Here is a 21,377-nt window from a genome sequence, read left to right on the forward strand (position 1 = left end):
CCCTCTCACATTACAGAATTGTTTTGACTGGAATTTGATTGTCTTTTCTGCCCATGTTGCAAGCTTGTTTGCATTAGGGTTTACATTGGTGTGATTGTCCTTAGTCTGTTACGCTGATCAATATTCTAGAGCTTGTGTGCACTAAGTTAAATATAGTAAGATTGATGGCTGCTATTAAGACTGTCAAAAAGGGGAGGGGGGGGGGGTGCACTGCTACTGTAGTTCACACTCACATAAACACTAAACACTTTGGAATTTCATCTTTATTTAACCAAGCAAGTTAATTAAAGATACACTTTGTGATGTGAGAGATGTGCAGATCTGTAGATGAATTAATTCTTTCTAGAAAGCAATAATTCCTCTGTTTTAAAACTGCTTGGGGGAAACCGCTGCACCGCTTTCCATTCACCTCGTGTGACTGAATGTACATCATTGTCATTATTCCCCAAATTAAACATGCCTAAAAGCTGTTGTGTGGTGGGCTTCACAGCCAACAAACTTAAAAACCGTGAATTACAGTTCTTTGTGCTCCCGAGTAAAACAAGGGAGCCGTTGAGAAGAAAAATGGGGATCTAGGCCGTAAGGAGAGAGGCGCTGACAGTGGTACATGGTAGAAGAGGGGGAAACTTTGGGACCCTGAGACTAAGTACACTTATAATGTGACCAGCATTTTGTCACTGGTCAGTAACTTACCAGTAATTATCTAGTTATATTCTTGTAAGATAACCTGAATGTTAAAATGTGTTTAAAAGCTACCATGCTGTCGTAACATTAGGTTGCTACTAAGCTAACATTACTGAGCCAATTCCTCTCTATAAAACAGATGAGTTGTATTCATGTGTGGGTCTCAGGATAGTTTGCTCTGTATTGACTGCCAGTCCAGGGTGCAAAAGTAATGAGAAATCTCACTGACTTGTTAGCTAACATAAGATAGTTAACAACAATCCACTTTAATAACCAATGTCACATCAGCATTGCTCAAACTTATAGTCTGAAAAGCATAGCTGTATTTCCAATTTTTAAATATGAAGTGAAATTATTCAAAGTCAACTTATTATCTTACCTGGTGATTAAATTAAGCAATTATTGCTAATTTAGATTGACAGCCTGGCATAGACACACACACATATCCACACACCCACAGCTTTAAATACCTCTCTTTCTGTAAAGTAATCACCTTTTTGCATTCAGATGGTAATGTATAACTATAACAATGGATTGTACTTTTGATAGTAAAGGTTTGCTTTTTTACTTGCATGATTTTGTAAGAAAAGAGTTATCTTTATCCCATGTACTCATGGGTGGTGAGAAACTGAGATTGGCTACTTGTTTTCCCATTCCTAACAGTAGTAATTGAGATAATGCAAACGTCTTTTGGATTTTGTATATTTTGGGCAGTGTGAGCTCATTTGGTTGACTATCTGATGAGGTTAGCACTTGAACATGGTCGTGACATTGTGCTTGTTGTCTGTTTCTTCAATAGATAGGTATAGTGATGATCAAAAATAGCCTTTGTCGCCTCCATAAAAAGTGTTGCTATATAATTAGATGTGTTGTCTGTATTCATTACAGTCATAGAAAACTTAACAATAACTTAGAATAACTTAGAATTATTACATTACTTGCCAAGACAGTCACAGCTGACAAGCATGTAAATAGCACTGAGTTAGTTTCACTTGCTCATGTTGGTCTCCAGAACATCAGGGGACACACCAGCAAGGTAATTACGGCACCAAGATAAAAGCTTTTTTCAATGTAAAAAGAGCCAAGGAGGGTGATGGGAACGGCACATTGCTCACTGTCTAGTTGTTTTTGCTGTAGCCAGCGGCACCGCCCCCCTAACCTCTCCATCCCTGGGACAAAGCCTGGGCCTCCCCTGGTGCCCTGCGCTGTGCCTGTGCCTCCGTCACACCCCTTCCTGCAGCCCATACACTCCTCCAAACCGCCTAACCTCCTGAAGCCCCTTCCCCTGTACCCCGCACCCCATCGTCCCCCTGGCCTCCGCTCCTCCCACTCCAGCACCCCCAGCCCCTGCACTCCTGCTCCGTCCCAGTAGCCCCGACTCTCCTACACCCACATCAACATGCAGACCCTAATTAAAGAGAGGCCCATTAAAGCACAACAGATGCTGAAAATTAAGGGATTATTTAAATGACTCCCAGTCACAGCTTGAATAAGAGAAGAGACAGGCAAGGAAGAGAAAAGGGTGAGTGAGAGAGATCAAGAGAGAGAGAGAGATGTGGGCGAGGTAGAAAGAGAAAGGGTTGCTAAAATAATAGATAAGCCAGCGCCACAAAAAGTAGCATTCAATTTTAAATTAACTGCCAGTGTTTTTCATTGTTGGTGCTGCCATTGTTGATATTGTGTCTCTTTTTAAGAATAAAAACATTAATAAGTGTTGTGTGCATGTAGAGACCAACAAGCAACAAAGAAGGGGCTTGATGTGTGAGAACAAAAAAAGAGTGGGCCTTTTGTATCATTTAATGACTAACTGGGTGGAGAACTGCATACTCATTAAACCACTTCAAACATTCTGTAGTAATAATCATAGAGAGAGAGATAGATTGACACGCATGGTTCAAACGGACTCCTCTCATCACAGGGAAGCACAGCACAGAAGGACGTCTTCTTCTCTCTCCAAAGCCCCCGGACCTCACCGACACTCACCCTGATAGTGTGTTTCCCACAGAATAGAGAAATGTTGCTATTCACCATACACATGCGGCAGCGCTTTTTAGGTGCTCAAGGGGGGAGTATGCATTATTGGAGTGGCACTGAGCAACAGTAAACATACATATGCTCTCACGTCCAATCGCAACGCCATCTAGCGTCTCATTGGGGCTAATGCTGTGCGTACTGTACATCCTCACTGATGCACAGATGCACCCAGATCCAACCTATAAAATTTCAGAAAATAATGCCTCCCTCCCAACTAAATGCACAGTAATAGTTTTCTATTTGTGGTTCCTGTCTGTTCATTTGGCTGCTACTTTGATAAAAAAACAAAACAGTGAAAGAGATAGCTGAAGAGGATTTGAGGACAGCTACCATGAATGAAGACACTCTACTGGAGCCTGGAATTCTCCACTCGGAAGAACCTGATCTCTTCTTAACCTGCTCCCTCCCTACTGTGCCCCTCTGCCAAATTACCCCCTTATTAGGGATTTTGCTGTGGGATAGCTTCAAATGCAGCATGCCCGCTCGGCTTTACCTCCAGTGGCCTAGTCTCATAGCCTGGCGATTTCCCATCTTCCCTCCTCTTCTCTTTCACTGTAACTAGTGAGGTAGTGCGGAGTAAATCTTACAAGTTAATGAATTTTTTTCTCGAGAGAGCTTAAAGGAGCATTAAGCTTTGCTTAAGGGTTTGCACTCAAAATCATTTAAGCAACGGTAGAGATTCACCTACTCACTCACTCACTCACTCACTCAATCACTCACTCACTCGCTCACTCATGTTGCCAAGAGAGGAGGGAAGAAAAAGAAAGTAAGTCAGAGGGAGAAATTGGAAGAATTGGAAGATGAAGTGCATATGAGGGATAAGGAGAGGTATAAAACTGAGGTATGGAGGGATAGATCAGGGATAGAGGGAGTATTAGAACTAGAGGGAAGGTGTACTGGGGATGAGGAGAGAAGGGAAAAAGTATATCACATGTAACAGACTGAACAGGTCAATAAAAGCAATCCTTTCACAGGTTAATGAAAAACATGTCATTATTGTCATGCGTTTTGCAGATCCATGTTCTACGGAAAAACACATTTTCACAATATCAAAGTACTACAGCATCAGTGTGCACATGCCTCACTCACCATCTCAACGCAATTTAGTCAATACTCGATTTTTTTTTTTTCATGTTTTCTTTCACTATAGAATCTGCTCTCTAATCATGTGGCCCTTCAAAAGCATACATTCATTCTTCAAGTGTAAGGGCCAGGAGTAATGTACCTTAAAATAGATTTCGACAATCTCTTCATTTTCTGATTGTTGCTGGGGAGATGCTATAGCCTTGACAATGCCATTCTCTAGTTGCCCAGAGGCCACATATCTAATTAATATCACCAATACCGGGGCATGCAACTGCCTGCTTTATAATTCAAATGAGATGCCTCTCCCACCATCGTACCAATATATATGAGCTCATATCCACATGAATTATGTGTTCTTTCATTCACCTCATTCACTGTACGCTCTCTGCAAAAAGCAAAACTGCACAACTGCTTGATCCCCATCTTGTCCTTTTTCTGTTGTTACAGAGTTTGAAATATTTGAAAATGCTCAAAGACATCTGGGGGTGAAATAACATTTATATTCAAATGGAAATGCCATTAAATTCTTCTTTGGCTTGTCCCCGCCTCTTGTTTTGTGAGGCCAGACATTAGCGAGGCCCGCAGACAGCAGTGGTTCTGAATAACAACCTGGATGGACATTTGGCATCACAATCCTCCTCAGCCCAACACTCATTACTTCCCCCTCATTAGAGGACAACTGTTGGGTTGGGAGGCCATTAGAAGGAGGCCAGGATGGATCTCTCCCGAATAGTCTCTCCTCTGTGCTGCTGCCGTCTCTTCATCGCATACGGTCAGTGGAAGGAACACTCTCATTTTCTTAATTTTCTGAAATGAAGATTCACTAATGAGGTGTGTTTGTGTGTGTGTGTGTGTTCCTTTCAGAGAGCGCAGAATGTGATGGTGACTGTGAACCTGACAGTGACTTTGAGGCGGGCCGGTGTGAACCGGGGCTAGATGGATGACCCCACATCTGGCACTCCCACGGGACATGTGAAAGACGCAGGGCGGGACGGACCCATGCGCTCCACTGCACCTCACAGCACCCTGGAAAACTGGGACCCCCAAACGGCTGTGTAAATCTCACTCGCTACACACACACCCATACACACATACACACAAACAAACACAATAGAAACGCTTGGGATTACCCTTAGCAGTTGCGAGAGGGAGGTCCGCTGTGCCAGTCAGCTGCTGGGTCCCACTGGGCATTTATGTGTCACTGTCCCAGACAGTTTACGAATCCTCATGTCACCATTTCCCCAAATTCCCCCATCCATAGCATGTCCAAAATATCCTGTGACAGCACCAAATCCCTTGCTATCGTGTCTTGTCTTGTCTCTTTAATATAAAGCAGCAAAGCAAACAGCCTGAGCCACATGGATGTCACACACTTTCCATATCAGCAATGGATATGTAGCATCCTCAAATCTTCATTCACGCATCCTTTGTGGTGTCAGGGAATGTGCACTCTGAGCTACCTGGCAATTTCCCAGCGAATGGCACACCTCTCTACTTATCCATATAATGCAGGCTTACCCCCGTTTCAGACTGCTTTCTCTCCCGCCTTCTCTCTTTCTTTTTCTCTCCCTCTTGCTTTCCTTTCTTACTGCTACATGCTCGTAATCTTTAATAAGAACGGACAGGCAATTAAGGTTTTAAAATGAAAAATTTTCCATTAATCAAACATGAATGGGCCTCAGCACAGGAATATGCCTGCCTGCTACACCTGCTGTATTTACCTTACCACGGATAAAAGACAGATTTCAACCTTGGGGTGGTGGGGTGTGTGTGTGTGTGGGAGGGTGTGTGTGTGGGGTGAGGTTGTTGTGCAGAAATACACAAGCAAGAATCCATCTGTTCCAAACATACATGTATATAGAGGAGGCTTGACTGTGCCTGAGAACAGCTCATAAAACAACATGATCGGCGGACACAGGTTATCCATTAAAAAGCCTAACTGTTTGTGTATGCAGGGTGCTGACGGAATCAGGTACATTCATTTCTAAGAAATTATCCATGTTACTTGGATACGAGCCCTGTGACACACTGTCACACTGTCACATTCACACTCAGCTTAGAACACACACGCACACACACACACACACACACACACCTATTCAGGCACAATGGCATATACATGTGCACAAGTGGACAGACACGCATGCACTCACTGACATGCGCAAAAATGAGTCTCTCTCTCTCTCTCCCTCTCTTTCTCTCTCCTTTTCTCTCTCTCTCTCTCTCTCACTCTCTCTCACACACACACACACACACACACACACACACATACACAATCATTCAGACCCCTCCCCGCTCCGTCAGCTCAACTGACAGCAGTAATGAGTTTCTTCTCTGCGTAAGCCAACTGGCACCCACTCAAGGGAATTTTTCAGGCTGAATTGCGGCCATTAATCACAATCCCGGGCAACACTGTGCCATCACGTGTGTGGCAAACAGAGATGCGCTCATGGGGGGCAATGGGAATACAAGACAGTAAAGGGGAGGTAACAATTGTGTCAAAGACAGAGGGAGTGGATTGAGGGAAGGAATGAGAAGGACCATGAAAAAAAATGTAATGGTGCCTCATAAACAATGTTTGGTTTGGTAAATCCTCTCCGTCTTGGTGGGTGCGATTCTGGGCATAGGCTCATACTGTGCTAAATGGAGGATAAAGACAGGAAGTAACAAAAGCCCAGATGCCCCATTCTGTAAATATGAGCTCAATTACTGGGAGCGGAGACCCTGTTACATCAATCACAACCAACAAGGCAGGTGGGAGAGCGAAGAGGAGCAATACTGCTGCCAGTCACTGAGCTCCTGCACAAACTTGTAAGCCGCCACAGACACACAAACACACACAAACACACGCTTGCATACACACACATGTACAGAAAGAAATTAGCTGGTGCTGAAAACCAACCTTAAAGGCATAAATTGGAACAAAGAGCGAGCCAGTGGGATAAATAAGACATAATCCCAGGGCAGCACAGTATCAGCACAGGCAGCATATACTGTAAGATGGTGATAAAGAGAATAGAGGATCACTGTGTGCTATATGTGGCGCCATCTTCTCTCCTTTGTGACACCAAGATGTTGTGACTACCACATCCTCTTCTTGAGACAGCTGGCAGTTCAGTGTGGCTGCTTTCTATTCTTTTCTTTTCTCCCTCTTTTCCCTCGCTCCCTCCCTCCATTCTGGCGAGGCTCTCAAGCTGCCAGCTGACTCTGGTCACCAGGGATATTACTGCCCCTCGCTGATCAGAGCAACCCAGCCCCCAACTGGCTAATCCAGATGAATTCATGCTAATATGCAGTCAGTAACCCCAACTCCTATTTGCATGTGTGTGTGTTTGTGTGATTCTCCGCCACGCCCACAGCGCGGAGACTATAGGTCACACCGATCCACAAGGAAAAATAACCGCAGAGGAAGAGGAAAGGAACAGGAGGAAAACAAGGCAAGTATAGGCCCTGTCATAATCACTTAGTGTTACAAGACAGTGGGTGAGAAATGAAAGCCCTTTGTCTCTGCCTCTATCTACTGTATGTGGAAACAAAGCCTGTATATTTACTGTATCTGTTGTGATGCCCTGTTCTATCAGATAATGCAATACTGTTTTCAGGATTTCAGCAAAACAAAGAACAGCTTAGGCTTTACATAAATTGAGAGAAGCAATTCTTGTTCGGAAAAAAAAAAAATCCCAAGGTTATCGGCGTTATGAACAATGGAATAAAATATAGGTTTTGAGCCGTTGTCTTTGCAGTGATTTGTCATTGTAAGACGAACCCCTCTCAGACTGAATGCTGGATTAACCTGTTCGTATAATTGTCACTCAAAGCACCTTCCTTTGGCCTGGCAGGCTCTGAGGAGATTCAAGGCACAGTGTTTTTTACCTGTCAGGCACCGTTGGAAAAATAATCCATCAAAGCCCATATCACCCATTCCTGTGCACACCCAGCCAACCTCTCTACAAGATTTTTTTTTTTTTTTTCAGTTTGGCCGGCTCATTTGCATGAACTCCTAAATCTGAATTAGCTGAATTAATTAAGGAGTACAGAGACAAATTAATTTATGATGTTTTTTTTACCAGCTGACACTAAATGACCATTTTTTACCACTAAAATGCTAATTAGAGTAAAAATGCTGTGTTCCAGCAGTATCACATACTGAACTGACCAATCCTCTTATAGTGTATGCTGCCATAGTGTTTCCCTAACTCAGAGCCAGTCGCCCTGGGCTGGTTAGCTGGCATAGCAATAGCCTGTTCTCTGCTATTGTTATGATGTATAAAAACATTGTTTGGTGCTCCTCAAGACACAAAGATTGAAAAAGAACAGACAATCAGTCTGTATTGCCGCCTCCCTGACAGTCCTGCTCTGCCCTCCTGTATTCCCTGCAGAGAAAGGGAGGAGAACTACTATAGCTGTCAGGCATAAGGACATATCACTGGCGCTTCCAACCTGCCAGCAGCCAGCTACCCCTCTCAAACTGTCTTCCCACTCACAAATGATGTCTGAGCAGGAAAATTGAGAGGGCTATTACACTACAGGCGTCATGTTTCATCTTTTCACACTGCAGCAACGAAATAGTCAGCCTTACGACTTACTAACACACCGCATGAAACCGCATCTATAAAAAAAGGTTAGAGACATTCATAAATATGATAAAAGTCCGTGGCTGGGCGGGGGATAGCAAATCTTTATATGATTATGAAATGAACACATCCTATCGCCTGAGCACCTAAGGGGAACACCCGAGCCGTGCCTAACGACGGCTCCTATGATGGCCAGGCTACTACATCACTTGAGGTGGGAGCTGCACTGTGTTTGTACATGAAACAGTTCGATATTACACAGGGAATGCACATTGCAAATTAACCGCCGGTAGAATATCTGTCCATGCACACTCACTGACCGTGAGTCTGCGCCAAAGTGTGCACATGTTCGTGTGAATGCATTTATTTGATGTTAAGTGTAGGTAATGTGCCTGTTACAATGATGAATTAGAAGTGTGTGTGTGGGAGATGGGGGGTGGCGAGGAGAGGTTGGGGGGGGGGGGCACAGAGGAGCAGTTTTCTAGCATGTTGTAACTGCAGCGGCGTGCTTCTTCAAGCTGCTGTTGCTTTGCATCCTGCTGCCTGTCGAAAGCTGCCCTTGAAACAAAGTTGCCGGGGTCAGCGGGTCACGGCACAGCATCGGAATGGAATGTTCCTTCCTGGTTCAAGGTCCAGCCTCTAGAGCCGGAGGGGCCCAGAGATCATTTGAGACCACCAACACATGCTCCATCTATTTTATTCCCTACCTCCTTCCACTTTCATCTACCTCTGCCTCGTTTACCGATGGCTGTTTATGTTACTGTGGCCTGCTTGCTCTGCCACTCAAATCAAACAAATCAAAATTCAAGTAAATCAAATTGATGTTATCTACACTTCTACATCATGATAAAATAGCTCTCATATCGTAATTAACTCCAGTGTCATAAGAAAGGAGTAGATAAAGTACACACTAAAAATGTATACCACAGTACATGGAAATAAGTCTTTAACACAGACATTGCGTACAGGTTGTCAAGAAGAAAACAGCCTTCCCAGAATTCTTGCTTGCATTCCAACCCAGCAGCAACCTCTTCTAATTGGTTCCTGTGGAATTCATTTCATCCCCTGGTGGCCTACTCCACACACACTGGAGGCTGACAGGCTTTTAACCCCAAACACTTCAGGTGTGCTGTCCCCATGTGACATACTGCACAACTGAGGAGAGAGTAAACTTTGCTTTCTACTTTCAGTGTGGATCTTGATGAGATCATTTAGTTAAATCACTAATTTCAGAATTGAACCTGCAAAAAAACAATAAAAAGCGATAGATAATATGCGATATAACTGAAAACGACATGCTTGGTTAAGCTCAGCTGTTGCACTGTGTTTCTAAAAGCCAAGTCCGACATGATATTATCATTCCCCCTAAACATGTATGAAAACAACAGCAGCCTTAATGCGGTAAACAACTCCATTGTTATATATAATGGACTTTTACCCACACAGACTAACCGTTCAGCCTGCATGGAGAAACACTAAACCTTACCAAAAAAAAAAAATCTCTGGTGACAGCGTGGCAAATCAATGTCTTCTCTGTGTGTGGGTGAAAATGTGTTTATTTTCTCTCTTGTTCTTTCAGGCTGCTGTGTGTGTGTTTTTTTTTGGGGGGGAAGGGCTCGGGTCGGGGCCGTGTGACGCTGCGGCAGGTTTGGGCCACCTCTTTTCACTGCCAAAGCCAAGGTCACTGCCACTGCCCCGGGGCCATCAGAGAGGGGGGGGGGGGATGGGCCCCGAGTAGGGAATGAGCGAGCGCAGGAGTCCGAGGGAGGAGGAGGAGGAGGAGGAGGAGGGGAAAACGTAATGGGAGGAGAATAAAAAAAGGGGGAGGGGTATTCTGCCCTAGTGCACACAAAAAGGTCACCGTTTCCCAGATAACCCCCCCTCCCGCTCGCCGTCGTCCCCCCCCCCCCCCCAATGACCTGTGACCCCTCTATTTCTAAGTCAATGCTGAAACAGAGGGAGAAGAAGGGGGGAGGGAGGGCGCAAGGGGAAACACACCCTCCCAGAGTCAGCGGTGACAAAAGGGGGCCTCAGCCGCAGCTAGCTGAGTCGGTCAGGAGAACAAACGCTCAGGCCACCGTCACAAAGCGGAGCCAACCAGAGGCTGCACATCTCCGCAGCCTCTGCCTGTTCCCAGCCACTCCACTGCCCTGCGTTTCACAACTAACAATAGGTGCTGCTCTGCTCCGAGAGGTACCCCTGCACACACACACACACACACACACAACACACATAGGATGGGGAGAGGGGAGAGGTGGTAGAGGCCCAAAGGAGAGCTGCCTGCCTGCCCATCACTGACTGGCCTTTGTCTCCGTCTCTTCAGCTTATGGGCCGCCAATGGAGGACTTCCTGATCCCTGCTTGAACAAACTGGAACACTGGACTGAGGGGCCCAGTGGAAGACGACAGGTTGAAAAGGAGGAAATGGACAGACTTGTGGGTGCCTGTGTGTATGTGTGTGTGTGTGTGTGTGTGTGTGTATTTGTGCAGAGATAAGACAGAGCGAGGGAGGATAGCATTGGGATGGTCCAAGCAGATATCACATTAGTACTTTTATTATTATTATTACTGTTATCACTAACCACCGCTGTCTCATCCTTCTTTCTGTCTCTTTCTCTATTACAGATTTTCTCACATGATATAAAATAAACGATAAACGCGTTTGCGAGTGTGCATGAGCCACTGATAGCCAGCTTTCTAGCGCTATCTTTTACGATGTTGAGCTCGAATGGATTTTCGTACTTTCTGCATTACAAGTGGTGTCCCTCCTCCCATTATTTTGCTCACACGATAAACAAAATGTCTGCCGAAGGAGAGGACAGGAAGAGGGAGTTTGGGGGTTTTTATTGGTGGATGGTGCAGGCCCTGTAAAGGCTTTTAACTGCACAATCTGGCCGTAAAGGCTCTGTTAAGTGTAGTGAAGCGCGGTGACGGGGCAGTAGTGAGAGTTAGCCAAGCCCCTAGTGAGGCCTGGCATCATAGGAACACCAACAGTACACACACACACACACTCACACACACACACACACACGCACACACTTGGAAAATTAACAGGGGGTGAGTGATGGTGATGGGGGGACTAGCACATGCTATGACGACATAGATGCATAGCACTGAAGCGCACAAATTCATCACTCACACATACTTACAACAAGCCAAAACACTGGAGGGGAAATCACTTTGGATTTATCTGAATCCAGACATGATTCCAAAAGTGTGCGGTGTGCAGACTGCAGAGCCAGACTGCAACGTTTGGAGACCGGCCCGCCCCTGTCTAGCCTTTGGCCCGGCCTCTGCCCTCTCTCCTTTCACCTTCGACCTCTATTACTGAGGAATTCCTCCCATGAGCCTTAAAACCAGGCAGAAGGAATTTTAGGCCCCCTTTTCATTTGTTTGTTTGAGAAAAGCTAGGGTGGTCCAGAGACATCCGGAGACCAACACAGACTTCATTAACAGGGTCTCACTTCGCCCAACACACAAGCACACATGCATTCAGATTGATGCACAGAATCAAGGACACATCCACAGACAGACACACACACACACACACACACACAATGATGAATTTCAACTAAGACCTAAGTGGATGGGCCAGATATATTGGTTATTTTCCTTCACCAGACAATTATCGCATTGTGTGAAAAACATTTATATATTTGTCCTTCAGTTTGTATACAATGACTTGTTAGCGAGAAGAATTTCTCATTGAAACCGTCAGGCACGGCTAGCTGCAAGAAGAAAAAAAAACAATAACAAATAAATATTCTCAATGTCAAGGTATCTCTCTAAGACCATAATAACTAAAAATGGCTTTCTGAAAACTAAGAATTGCAACCAATCCTAGTAAAATGTGATTGACAGTTAAAAGAAGACAATGGGCATCATCTGGGTGCTGCTGCAGCGCACATAGCTGATGAGAGCTGATACAGGAGATGGAATTGGGTGACAAGGTTTTAGAGACAAGGTCACAGGTTTGATCTGTGCAGATGTGTCCAAAAACAGCAATGTGTCCTGTCAAAATGTCCTGTCCTGATCACTCATTAGAAGTTGCTCTGGATAAGAGCATCAGCTAAATGCCTAAAATTTAATGTAAAATGGAAGAAACTGACCCTATGATGAAGCCGAATGAGTCAAGACAGAAAGGGGGGTAAAAAAGCAAAAAATATATTTTAAAGATCCAGTGCAATGACTTTAATTCAGTCAGGAAAAACTATTGTAATGAGTGTCATTATTAGAGGTTCACCCATTTTTTGCTGGCCATGTCTGAAGCAGAAGCATCTGACATTCATGGTACAATTGGAATTAAAGTGAATTCTTAAGAAAAAAATGCCTACTGTGAAATTCCTGCAATATTTCAAATGCCACGTCAAACTCCATGCCAAATAGGAAGTACAAGCCAAGAGTTATAAGCATGGAGGTCTCTCTCTCTCTCTCTCTCTCTCTCTCTCTCTCTCTCTCTCCTTGTGTCTTAGTCTTTGCCTTCCTCACACACCTGCACACAAAGACGAGGTCCCTCGCTTTTTGCCCATCTTGTCCACTCAAGTTTAGTAGTCTGATGAAAAAGAAAATGCATGTTCAAGATAAGGAGAGAAGTGAAAAATAGCCAATAACCACATTTCTGTTATTTTACACCAGCCTGTGTTGCTCTCGACAGCCACCAAGGCAATCTCTTAATTGCCTTTCTCTTCCCACTTTTCCACTGCCAGTAGACACATTTTGTCACATTGTCAAAACAGCAGATGTGCTCAATTGTCTAACAAGTCAGCTAACCAATCCACCCAGCATTACTGTCACTTAACTCTGAGTTTGTGACGTCTTGGGCCACATAAAGTGATGATACCGTTCCCTTCTTCCACTTTAAATTACTAGGAAATCCAAGTGATCTTGAAAATGGGCATCCATCCTCTGCATACCAATATTTTTGCCTTTGGGGAATAAATACCCAGTGTATGAACTTCGGCACCCAATCACAATCTGTCATCAAGTCGTGATTTTGGCTAGTTCAGCAAGCTGCTAGCTGGTTACTGACAGATTACAGGGCGTCTCATTAACTGTACCTCCTGTCAACCAATCAGAGCACTTATTTCATTAAAATCTTGGTATATTTGATGTAATTTATGCTGGGAAATAGACTAGATATCTAAAACGGTTTGATTCTGGAGAGAGAGTTTCTAAGGGCAACAACACTGACAGCTATAACATTTTGGGCACCTTTACAATAACATGCCCTTTGTTAAACAATGTCATGAAATTGGGGGATGTAATTCTCATTGCACTGGACCTTTTCAAGAGGAGAACAGTGAGACAAGTCAGCAGGAGGAGGGAGAGGAGAGACAGGGAGAAAGCTCAGTGGCAGAAAGACAGTTAGCCAGTGAGACAGTGAAAGGCATAAACAGCTGTTCAGACATCTCCAGTAATTGCTCTGATGTGAAATAAGATCCTCCATGTTGGTCTTCTCATGTTGGTTATTGATGTTACTGGCACCTCGCCAACTTCCTCTTCTCAAACACCCAGTAAAAACTGAAAGCAAAATCAATCTGTGGTAGAAAGCCAACATTCCCCAGTTATGAAAATGATCTGCAAACATATAAAACATGATGCCATTTGTTACTATATCACCCTAAGAAAGACATGAATCGGATTTAAATCTTGTCAAACATAAAGGCAGAGCGCCTGAAGGAATCTGCGAAATCCTTGTTTGAGCTGTTCAATATTTCCAGCAGCCAGCTGTTCTGCCAGTTCTCTATATTCCCCTCTCTCTGTTTAGTAGCTTGATTTACCTAGTGATGTTGTTTACACAAGCAGATATTTTTAGAGCGGAAGGGCACCCATTCAGCGCTACACAGCAGCCCGTCCCTCATATCATGCAGCAGCTCCCGTCTAACAGAAGACTGTTATAGCTCTCCACACATGGCTTTTTCATGACCTGTCAGCATAGCTCAAGGTTTGAGCACACTAGCAAGCGTTGTGCTCTTCTCCGCTCTGCTTGTGTTATATTAGCTGTGTGTTGTATTAGCGTGTGTTGTATTAGCTGCTCATTCCTGACATTTAGAGAATAGAGATGACCAAGGGCAGAGCTGCTTTAGACGCCTTCCTGCAGGGCCTGAGACACAGACATGGAGCCTATTCTCTGACCTGGTACAATGGCGTCCTAAGGGCTCAGACTGGGAAGAACCTTAGACAAGGCACGTCAAGAGTACAACAACAACAAAACAAAAGCATGACTTGGGGGCACTATTTAAGTTAAAACCATTGCAGTTAATTGCATTCAAACCAAACAAAAGGACAAAATTAATCTAATACACTGCAAGTTAATGTAAATGCCCTTTTTGTTTCCACCTGTGGCACACAAGCATCATCACTACTATTATATGGTATTAGAATTAGAATTAGTATATATCTAAGTAATAATAATAATGCATTTTATTTGTACTGCACTTTTCATTCACAGTGAATCTCAAAGTGCTACAGAGTTAAAAACAAAACATAATACAACAACAAAGAAAATAATCACTAAACAAAAGTGACTAAAACTATCTGAAGCATCTGAAAACTAACTGAAACCTAACTGAAATGTAATATAACAATCAGACAGCTAGAATAACACTGTGGACGGCGAGTAATAAAGCAAATCTATACAGCCAGGATCTCACCGACACACCACAGTTACCCGCCATACGAAGACATGCAGTAAAATAAGCAAATAAGGTGCAGTATGGGCAGTATGGGATCCCCTGGTGAATTTCCACTGCTCTGAGGTCAATGATGTGTCATCTACAGAAATAATAGAAATTCACACTCTTCATTCCCCGTGGGAGAGTTGGACGAGCTCGAACATTTGTTACTACAAATACCCCCAGTGTTTTTCATGAGGCACATTTAGCATGGCTGCTTGTACAGCTCCCTGACAAAAAGCAGCTCAACCCATGGAGGAGGACAAACAGCATCTCTATAGGCATGGGAGAGAGAGAGAGAGAGAGAGAGAGAGGGAGTGAGAGAGAGAGAGACAGAGAGAGAGAGAGAGAGAAAGAGAGAGAGAGAGAGAGAGAGAGAGAGAGAGAGAGAGAGAGAGAGAGAGAGAGACAGTTTACCCATGCTGCTACTCAAATAAAAACAGGCAGAATATAGGACTAAGACCAATTCTGAAATGTTGATCATTATTCTAAAACAAGTCATGAAATCCCTTTTTCATCGTTGCCCATTCTGAATCAACGTAAGTACGCCACGCATAATCAGGCAATGAGATTTCAGTTCTTATTCTGCAGGTGTGCAGTAACAAGCCAATCAGGTCTCTGGTGTAATTACACAGCAGAGGTCAGAGCTCTCAGCCCCTCAGCCCGCCTCATCAGTACAGAAAAAGCCCTTTCTTCCCCACTCCCTCTGAACACTCACAGACAGATGGAGCGACACTGACCACACAGCAGGAGGGAACACACCGCTTTAACATCAGCCCACATACCTGCCCAAAGGATCTAACAGAAGGAACAGGCAGTCGCAAACCATGTCCATATGCACTACACGTGCTTTCAAGGCAGGAATATGTCAAGGAGAGGAATACACATCTGACTATCCCACATTTCCGTGGCATAAACTGGCAATACCAAACGGCTTTTCCCCAAAAAACATGTCATATGTCAAACATGTGCTTGCGCTTTTGCATGAGCTAATCTAGATTTTGCAAGGATAAAAAGAAACACTGTAAGACTTAATGTTTAAATGTCAAAACAAGCTTATATGGCATTCAGTTGGCTAATCTATATGACAGAGGGATGTACAGAGTGGCTTCAAAGGCCAGGGGTAAGCTAGGAGAGAGAAGCTGGGGTGGGAGGGGGGTGGACAGTGGGCGGGGTTTGGCTCGCAGACAAAGGGAGCTACAGGGAGATGTAAGGATGGCGCTTCAGCATTCACCCAGTCAGGAGGCCATGAAAGGGGTGGGGACAGGAAGGTCGGAGGGTGATGGAGAGCCACCATCAACCCTCCAAACACATGCACGCACGCACACACGTAGACTAACATGGCTCCTCATAAATCACTCGCACTAACCGCGGTCTGAATACCTGCCAGCGGCAAACCTTTCACGGAGCTCTTTTGCAGTGTGTTACAACTTCTCATCCTCTGCCACAGCTATACGTGCTGCTTTCTATATCAGACTCTGTGTGCGCTGTTTACCTCTGTCAGCCATATTTACATTTACACCCCTGAGAGGAGTTGCAGTTACGTTCGCACAAATGACAGCCATGGGTAGCATTTGCAACACTTTTACAGGCATCCTCTGCCTGCTCCTCTTTCATCCCTGACAGCCCCCTGGAATCTTCTTTTTCATTAAAGTCTCATTCCCGCCATTACAAAGCGAGTACAATTCACCATGGCAATCTCAGCATTAAAAAGGTGTGAAAAATAGTCTTGGCAGCCAAAGGTTCTATATCTAGACCAAAGTGGTCTGTGGTATAAAAAGTAAATAATATGTGTAATGTGCAGGTATTTTACTGGCACTTTCATTTATTGTGCTTTCACTCCACATGTTTGCCCTCACTTTCCCTTTTCTGAGGACACTTCATACTGTGGCTCCAAATCTTTTCCAATGGTTCCTGAGGTCAATTACAGTCTCCCCAGACGAATAGGACTGGGGAAAAAAAATAAATTATTTCTTAACAAAGCTTAAACTCTTTCCAATTAATGCCAGAGAAACAGACAAAAGCAAGTCATTTCAATTGATCCTAAAAGCTATTTTGTAACAGGGGGGCTTTTGTAATGTGTTGCCTGGTGACGCGGGTGTGCAGTGGGGGAGGGGCGGCAGCTCTGGCCCGGTCCACTGTACCAGGCTTGTCATTCATCCAAATGATGAAAAGCTTCCTGAACCTAAGCTAATGAGGAGGTCCTAGAGAACCGGGGGAAAGAGAGAGAGGGAGAGAGGGAGAGAGAGAGAGAGAGAGAGAGAAAGAGGGAGAGAGAGATTGACTGAGAGACCATCAAAGAGATAACATTTAGGGGGAAAAAAAGTGTTTCCTGGACCGACGACTGATTTAGAGGGGCAACAGGGAGTCCGTCCTACAGCAGCCCCCGACAGTGAGCTCACACAAATGGTTGTCAAGCAAATAAAAAGTGAAATTTATGGAGGAAGGTGGCGTGGAGGGTAAGATGGAGGCTTTATCCACCGGTGGGGGGGCTATAAAGAGGCTTCAGTAATCACACCACACATTGCATCACAGTGGTACAAGTCAGAGCTCTGTTGTAAAGGGGACTATAATATCGCAAATTACCTCTAAAGTACAAATGGAGCATCAACCTTAACACACAAACACTTGGAGTAGAAAAAGAAACAAATAATAGTGCTTGATAAAGGTAGCGCTGGGTAACACCATGCCTCTCTTGAAAAAGGAAAAGAAAGGAAAGATACTTTGCCATAAATAATATGCCAAATGCAAAAGCCTGCACTCTATTGGTAGGTACAGAAGGGATGAAAGGGCAGAGATGGTCAAATCTCTGTGTTTCAGTCCAACTCATAGACTAAGCTCCTGTAAGCTGGAGACCTCATGTCAAAGACCTAAGACATAAGAGCCTGGCGGACTGAGGCTTGAACTACAGATAGACACTACTGCATTGGACAAGTGGCTGAAGAGGAGCAAGAAGCTGGACACTGAAGGAAGCCCAAGATGTTCTGAATGTGCGGTGCAATATTAGCCCAGAGCCTTGTGACTGCCGTCCATCTAGCGAACAACTAAAAAGAGCAATGAAGGTAGAAATTGAAAAGAAGTAATGCCCACTTAGCTTTCGAAAAGGGGAAATATGGATTTTACTTCATGTGATACAATACCTCAACATGGCTAGTACAAGAACCTAGTGATGTATAATGATCCCTAGGTCAGGCTGGAAGTCAAACAGCACATCTAACGGTGCTATCAAAGCCCCATTGATTTGACTTTTAAAAGCCCCAGGGCATTTTCCATGTGTGACAGAAGAAATGGAGCTCAAAGAAACGGTCACAGACGCAGAGAAATAAGAACATTACTGCTTTGTGGCAATTCTTCCGAAACACAGAAGATGTTAGTGTGTAATGATGGGCAATATGGGGAAGCTTTACAGTGGGAAGTTCGTATCCTGTGAGACACTTTGAAGAGTCTCCGGGGGAGTATTTCCAGGCCAGGGTGATGGCTTCTTGCTGTCTTGATAGAAGCGAAGCTTCACTGAGGAGGACATGGTTTCATTAGAGCAGAGCCTTTACTCATTCAACACCCTCCCCAGACCACTTAACTCACCCAAAGGGTCGCAGGTCAGGGGTCAGAATGTGACCTGCAGTAATCCTTCAGTCCCTTTCTAATCGATATTAGTCAAAAAGAAAAGCCGGGAAGGAGTGCAGAAGATCCAAGCCCAGTCAAAAGAGAATAATTCAACCATGGCATGAGCTTGAACTTGACCCATAGTTGTCTGCACATCCCCGAAAATGGATAGAAACGGTGTGTTCCAGGTCAAATCCTCCACCCATGGGAGAGAACAAATGTGTATTCACATCACATTCCACCTTCAATTTTACCTAATAACATTTTTACGGAAAGAAACAGGCGCCAGCAGAAATTGCATTTGAATTGCATCATTTTGAATTTGTCATGCTCAAACTGAACTGCTGAATTCAAAAAGATGAATTTGTTGAATAAATAAATCCAAAAAATGAATTTGTAAGGCAATGCAACAGCTTGAAATTGAATGTGCTTACTATAGACTTAAACTTTTAACTATAATTTCAAATGCAGCTTCCTGAGACACACATCCCGGCACAAGGGACTTTATTTCCCTAAGTGTTGACTGGAAGGTAGCCGCTTCCTTAAAGGCTGCCAATAGTGGACTAACACTCTTCACTTATCCAACCAGAAGCCATGTAATACTGTGTATTGCTACCTTGCAGACAGCAGCTGTAGTATTGTTTAAAAGCAGTGTATTGCAACCTGGCAGTCCTAAATGTCTATGTTTACATACTATGCTTGATTGATATAATTTTCACTACCATAAAACAAATGACATGATTTGCAACTCTTTCACCAGATAGGAAGAATATGTCTCAATCATTGCCATTTGAACTGGGAAAACTGAATTTGAAATTATAGTTAAAAGTTCAGTTCAACAATAATCACATTAAATTTCATATTGAGGGTCATATTGAGGCCATATTGAGGACTTTTCCCTGATGTAGAATAAGAGATGTGCTAAAATGGAGGCTACAACCTGACCTTTGAAAGAAAGGCTCTTTAGGGAGGTCTTAAAAGGTTGCATGTGTTTGACAGCGCCAGCCACTGAGCTGCAGTGACTTTTCCCTCCGGCCAGTGAGACGTCCCTGCTAACCTCCCTATCCCACTGAGCAGAAAAGCCGCATGGCCACAACAGCACAGCAGTATGCTGTCTACACACAGGCCAGCAATCAACAGGCTTCTGCCAGCCTTTGTCTGTCTCTGTGTTACAGAACATATGACGGGGCCTTCGAAACCCCTTAACTCAGCACAGTACATTACAGCACAGAATCGCAAAGGCTCCTGCCGCAACATCTCAGCCATGTGCACAGGAGAATGCCTGGTTTGCCATTTAAGTTGAAGCGGAGTCATGTATGTGCGTGACAGAGAGAGAGACAAAGAAAAATACAGACAGAGGGAGATTGCCTTTCTCAAGTCAACTGTGATACAATATGCATGTTGTGATTGAACCATGGCAGCAACACTGAGAACTTAATATGGTATTAGAATGACTTCAAATAACAGATTTTTACACTCAAAACCACAGAAAATGTATTTTGGTGCTGATTCCAGTGAGTGGGCTGCCACCAGTGCTTCAAGGTTATTGCACTCTAACAAAGCAGCCTGAAGACCCTCAGCATGAAAGCTAAATTCCAGAGAATAAAAAAGACTGTTACTAAAAAAGACTGTAGATGAGCATCAGAAAGTTCATTACACCCGAAGAATGATATTAAAATATCCAAATGACTCCACAGTTAAGGACATTGAATCAAACTTGCAGCAGCCTTTTCATGCCCTCTGAAGAGCAAATACAGCAGTTGAAAACGCATCACTCAAAGACTCAAAGAAAAGAGACACTCACTGGCTGCCTGAACGCGGGCCTTGCGGCTCACCACCAGCCCAAAAGAATTCTCGGCCACGCACTCATAGTCCCCCTCGTCAGACGAGCCGTCAGATTTGGTCCTCTGGAAGCGACCAATCAGGAGCGAGCCGTTGATGAAGGTGGTATGGTGCTGGTCCTGAGTCAAAAGCAGGCCGCTCTGCCTCCACTGCGTCGTAATTGGTGGGATGCCGTCCACCTGGCAGTGGAGCATGAGGGGCTGCTCCTGCACCGCGATGATGTCACTGGGTTCCAGCGTGAAGGAGAGCTCCGCTTCACACGTCACACCTGGAGGGACACACACACACACACACACACACACACACACAAAAGTCATTATATGAACGTGCAACTGATGTTAACTGAGATACACATAGTACATGCCTCCCTGCTCTCGTATAGATATAATTTATATTAGAATTACCAACTCATGCTGAAAAAATCATCAGTCTAATACATTTTTAATAACACAGTGTCAAAGAGAGTTTTTAATACGTCTTTAATACTTAAAATAATTTCATATTTGAATACTTAATAAATTCATACATGTGACACCCCAAACAGACACAGTCACTATATAACACTTTCAATATATTTCCAGTGCATTTAAAACAGAAGAGCAAACGTGGGCTCAGGCAATTCAAGCATTGTGGGAGCACTTTCCTGCATCCAGCCCCCGTAATTGCTCCCACGTTAACCGTGTTGGTGCCACGCCCACTTTGTCACATTGCTAGGTAATTCAGGAGGTCTGGCATTACTTTCCTTTAAGGTGCTGGGATAATGCTAGTGATCAAACCATTTCAATTCTTGCAGAGACTGTGCAGGCAAACCTGTGAGGATAAAACAGGCCTTTATACTGTTCAGCAGCTGAGTTTTCCTGATTGGAGACTGAAGATGTATA

General features: G+C 44.1%; 1 protein-coding gene across 1 annotated transcript in view; it reads right to left on the reverse strand.

Moving 5' to 3' along the window:
• Positions 1–21,377, reverse strand: part of igdcc3 (immunoglobulin superfamily, DCC subclass, member 3) — a 56,614-nt gene that overhangs the window by 28,207 nt on the left and 7,030 nt on the right. Inside the window, exon 2 of the mRNA XM_071917209.2 lies at positions 20,459–20,764. Coding sequence (XP_071773310.2) covers positions 20,459–20,764 — 306 coding nt within the window. The remainder of the gene's footprint in view (positions 1–20,458; positions 20,765–21,377) is intronic.

This window comes from Centroberyx gerrardi, chromosome 1 (genome assembly GCF_048128805.1).
Source record: "Centroberyx gerrardi isolate f3 chromosome 1, fCenGer3.hap1.cur.20231027, whole genome shotgun sequence".
Classification (NCBI taxonomy): domain Eukaryota; kingdom Metazoa; phylum Chordata; class Actinopteri; order Beryciformes; family Berycidae; genus Centroberyx; species Centroberyx gerrardi.